We start from the raw sequence: 2500 nt of genomic DNA, 5'->3' as shown, positions 1-2500 counted from the left end.
TTGTGAATTAAAGGTTGTATGTCATAATTTGTTTTAATAAATTAATCATTTAAATATCACTTCTTTTGCCAGCCTGTCATGATGGTGAATGTGCAGGACATCTGTGAAAACATGAGGCTGGCCAGAGAGATGGCCCTTACCAGCCAATATGAGACAGCTGCTGTGTACTACCAGGGAGTTGTACAGCAAATCCATAGACTGCTTGCAACCATACAAGAGCCCAACCGGAAGATAAAATGGCAGCAGGTATTACATTTAAAAAAAGAATGGTATATAAAAGCCGTAATAAACTAGGTAGTTGCTCTTTCTCAGCAGTTGTGGTAGTAGTAGTAGTAGTAATTTTATTTAGTACTTATGGTAGAATCAGTAAACAATATTCTATCATAAATGGATTTCCTCATCGAGTTCATTGGTTTATGATACCTACTCCAGGTTTATTCATATTTGCACTTCTTTTTGAAGAGTAAACAAGATCCTGAGAATTTCTAGCAAAGATTTATGACAGTATACATTAACTATAACCTTGCTCTTGATATTCTTTAAATTGGTTGAAAATTTTAAATCAAAACAATTTCAGAATTATAAAGACACCATTTACATTGTACTTCAAGTATTGAAAATGTGAGTGTTTGTGCTTTTCCATGTGTGAGGGAGGTTGTTTTATTATCTACTGTATATCTGTATGTTGTAATATAGGATTGAGTATTTTGCAGGTTCAACAGCAAGTTGCAGCAGAATATGAAAACCTGAAAGAACTCATGAACTCTATATCCCTGTTCAAGTCAGATAATCCCTCAGCCATTGCAGACAGACCTTTAGGTGAGTTGATTCCTTTTTTTTGCTGCTTTGTCTTTCCTTTTATTTTACTTTTCTTATTTTCTGTTGGCTTCTCTTTCTTCTTCATCTTCTCCTTTTACTGCTCTTTCTTCTTCTTCTTCTCTTTTGGCTTCTCTTCTTCTTCTCTTTTGGCTTCTCTTCTTCTTCTCTTATGGCTTCACTTTCTTCTTCTCTTCTGGCTTCTTCCTCATATTTTGTATGTGTGTGTGTGTGTGTGTGTGTGTGTGTGTGTGTGTGTGTGTGTGTGTGTGTGTGTGTGTGTGTGTGTGTGTATACAGAATGGATTAATCCTTTCTTGAAATTTATTTTAAAGTGAAAGTATTTCTGTTAATGAATTCTGTATGACCTCACATTACTTTAGATGAAGAGCTTATTTTATAATATATTTTGTCTCTCTCAGGAACTTCTTTACGAATGTCATCATTTGAGGAACCCACAAGAGATCCAGATGTATGGGGTCCACCCCCTCCCCGCGACCCAGATGTATGGCCTCCACCAACTCCTGCTGATCACAAGTATACAAGCCTTATTGATTAATTGTGCTATATTTCATTTTAGAGGTCTTCCAAGCTTTTTTATTTACTCATTTATATTTTTTCATAATAACGGAGATAGAGATAATTACTTTTTTCAGATATTGTATTAAGAGCACTAAAGTACTCACTCATCACACTGATAAATTTTATGAAAAAGAATCACAATCCACCAGAAGGCCCTAAAAATCTTCCTCTGCCACAGGTCCTCACCTCAAGTGAAGCCCACTCGAGGGCCAAAGAAGCAGGACGCCAAGAACACAGGTCCCACAAGGGGCACCAAGGCCGGCCAAAAGAAAGGGGCGGACGCAAAAGGTCGAGGGCGAGATGACAAATCCTCTGACCGCAAGACCAAGAAAGATGCTGATAAGAAGGAGGAAAAGGTCCTCTCTTTACTCTGCCATTCTTTCTGTTTTGCATCTTATCTTTGGTCTTGCTTGCCTGTAGACGTGGTATCCTTTGGAACAGTGATTACTTATGTTTTTCTAAAGGAGATTCTTCAGATACACATCTTGTATATACTTATTTTATTTCTCTACAAGGTCATTCTCCCCCTTTTACTAACTGACTCTTTTCAGCAGGGTGGAGGAGGAAAAGAAGAAAACCGAGGCGGGAATGAAGAAGACGATGAGAAGAAATTCGACCCCAGTGGCTATGATCGCGACTTGGTGGATATGATCGAGCGAGACATTGTGCAGAAGAACCCGAGTATCCGATGGAATGACATCGCTGACCTGCATGAGGCCAAGAGACTGCTTGAGGAAGCTGTCGTCCTGCCCATGCTTATGCCCGATTTCTTTAAGGTACAGTAAGACATTGGTAGGGGTAGATGTGATTAGATGTGGGGAAATTTTCAGTAAATGAATAAAAACATGAGAAATGATATATTGTCAAGAAAATGGTCATCTTATTGTTTATTAGAATAAACCATAATTTAAGAGAATTATTGAAATAGAATCACAGCATTCATTGCTGTTATCTGGTTGTTCAAAAGCAATGATAAAGGAACAAGAATATTGCATAATATAATTAACCTTTCATAGACTTTTAGTTTTGCATAAGTTTATTGTAAATGTCTTTTAGTTTACATGAGATACACCTTTTGCACCCTCTGATAAAAAACAATAGCT

General features: G+C 37.3%; 1 protein-coding gene across 7 annotated transcripts in view; it reads left to right on the top strand.

The window, feature by feature from the left end:
* The window catches only part of Kat60 (Katanin 60), a 13428-nt gene that overhangs the window by 6106 nt on the left and 4822 nt on the right, over positions 1 to 2500 (top strand). For 4 of the 7 annotated variants that reach the window (XM_070126349.1, XM_070126350.1, XM_070126347.1 and 1 more), the window contains 5 exons: positions 73 to 246; positions 714 to 819; positions 1238 to 1352; positions 1576 to 1753; positions 1949 to 2173. In XM_070126349.1, coding sequence (XP_069982450.1) covers positions 79 to 246; positions 714 to 819; positions 1238 to 1352; positions 1576 to 1753; positions 1949 to 2173 — 792 coding nt within the window. In that variant the 5' untranslated portion in view covers positions 73 to 78. The remainder of the gene's footprint in view (positions 1 to 72; positions 247 to 713; positions 820 to 1237; positions 1353 to 1575; positions 1754 to 1948; positions 2174 to 2500) is intronic. The other 3 variants (XM_070126353.1, XM_070126348.1, XM_070126346.1) reach the window with 1 other exon arrangement.

Source organism: Penaeus vannamei, chromosome 10 (genome assembly GCF_042767895.1).
Source record: "Penaeus vannamei isolate JL-2024 chromosome 10, ASM4276789v1, whole genome shotgun sequence".
NCBI lineage: Eukaryota > Metazoa > Arthropoda > Malacostraca > Decapoda > Penaeidae > Penaeus > Penaeus vannamei.
The sequence above is the reverse complement of the archived record's forward strand: the minus strand, read 5'-3'. Positions and strand labels throughout refer to the sequence as shown.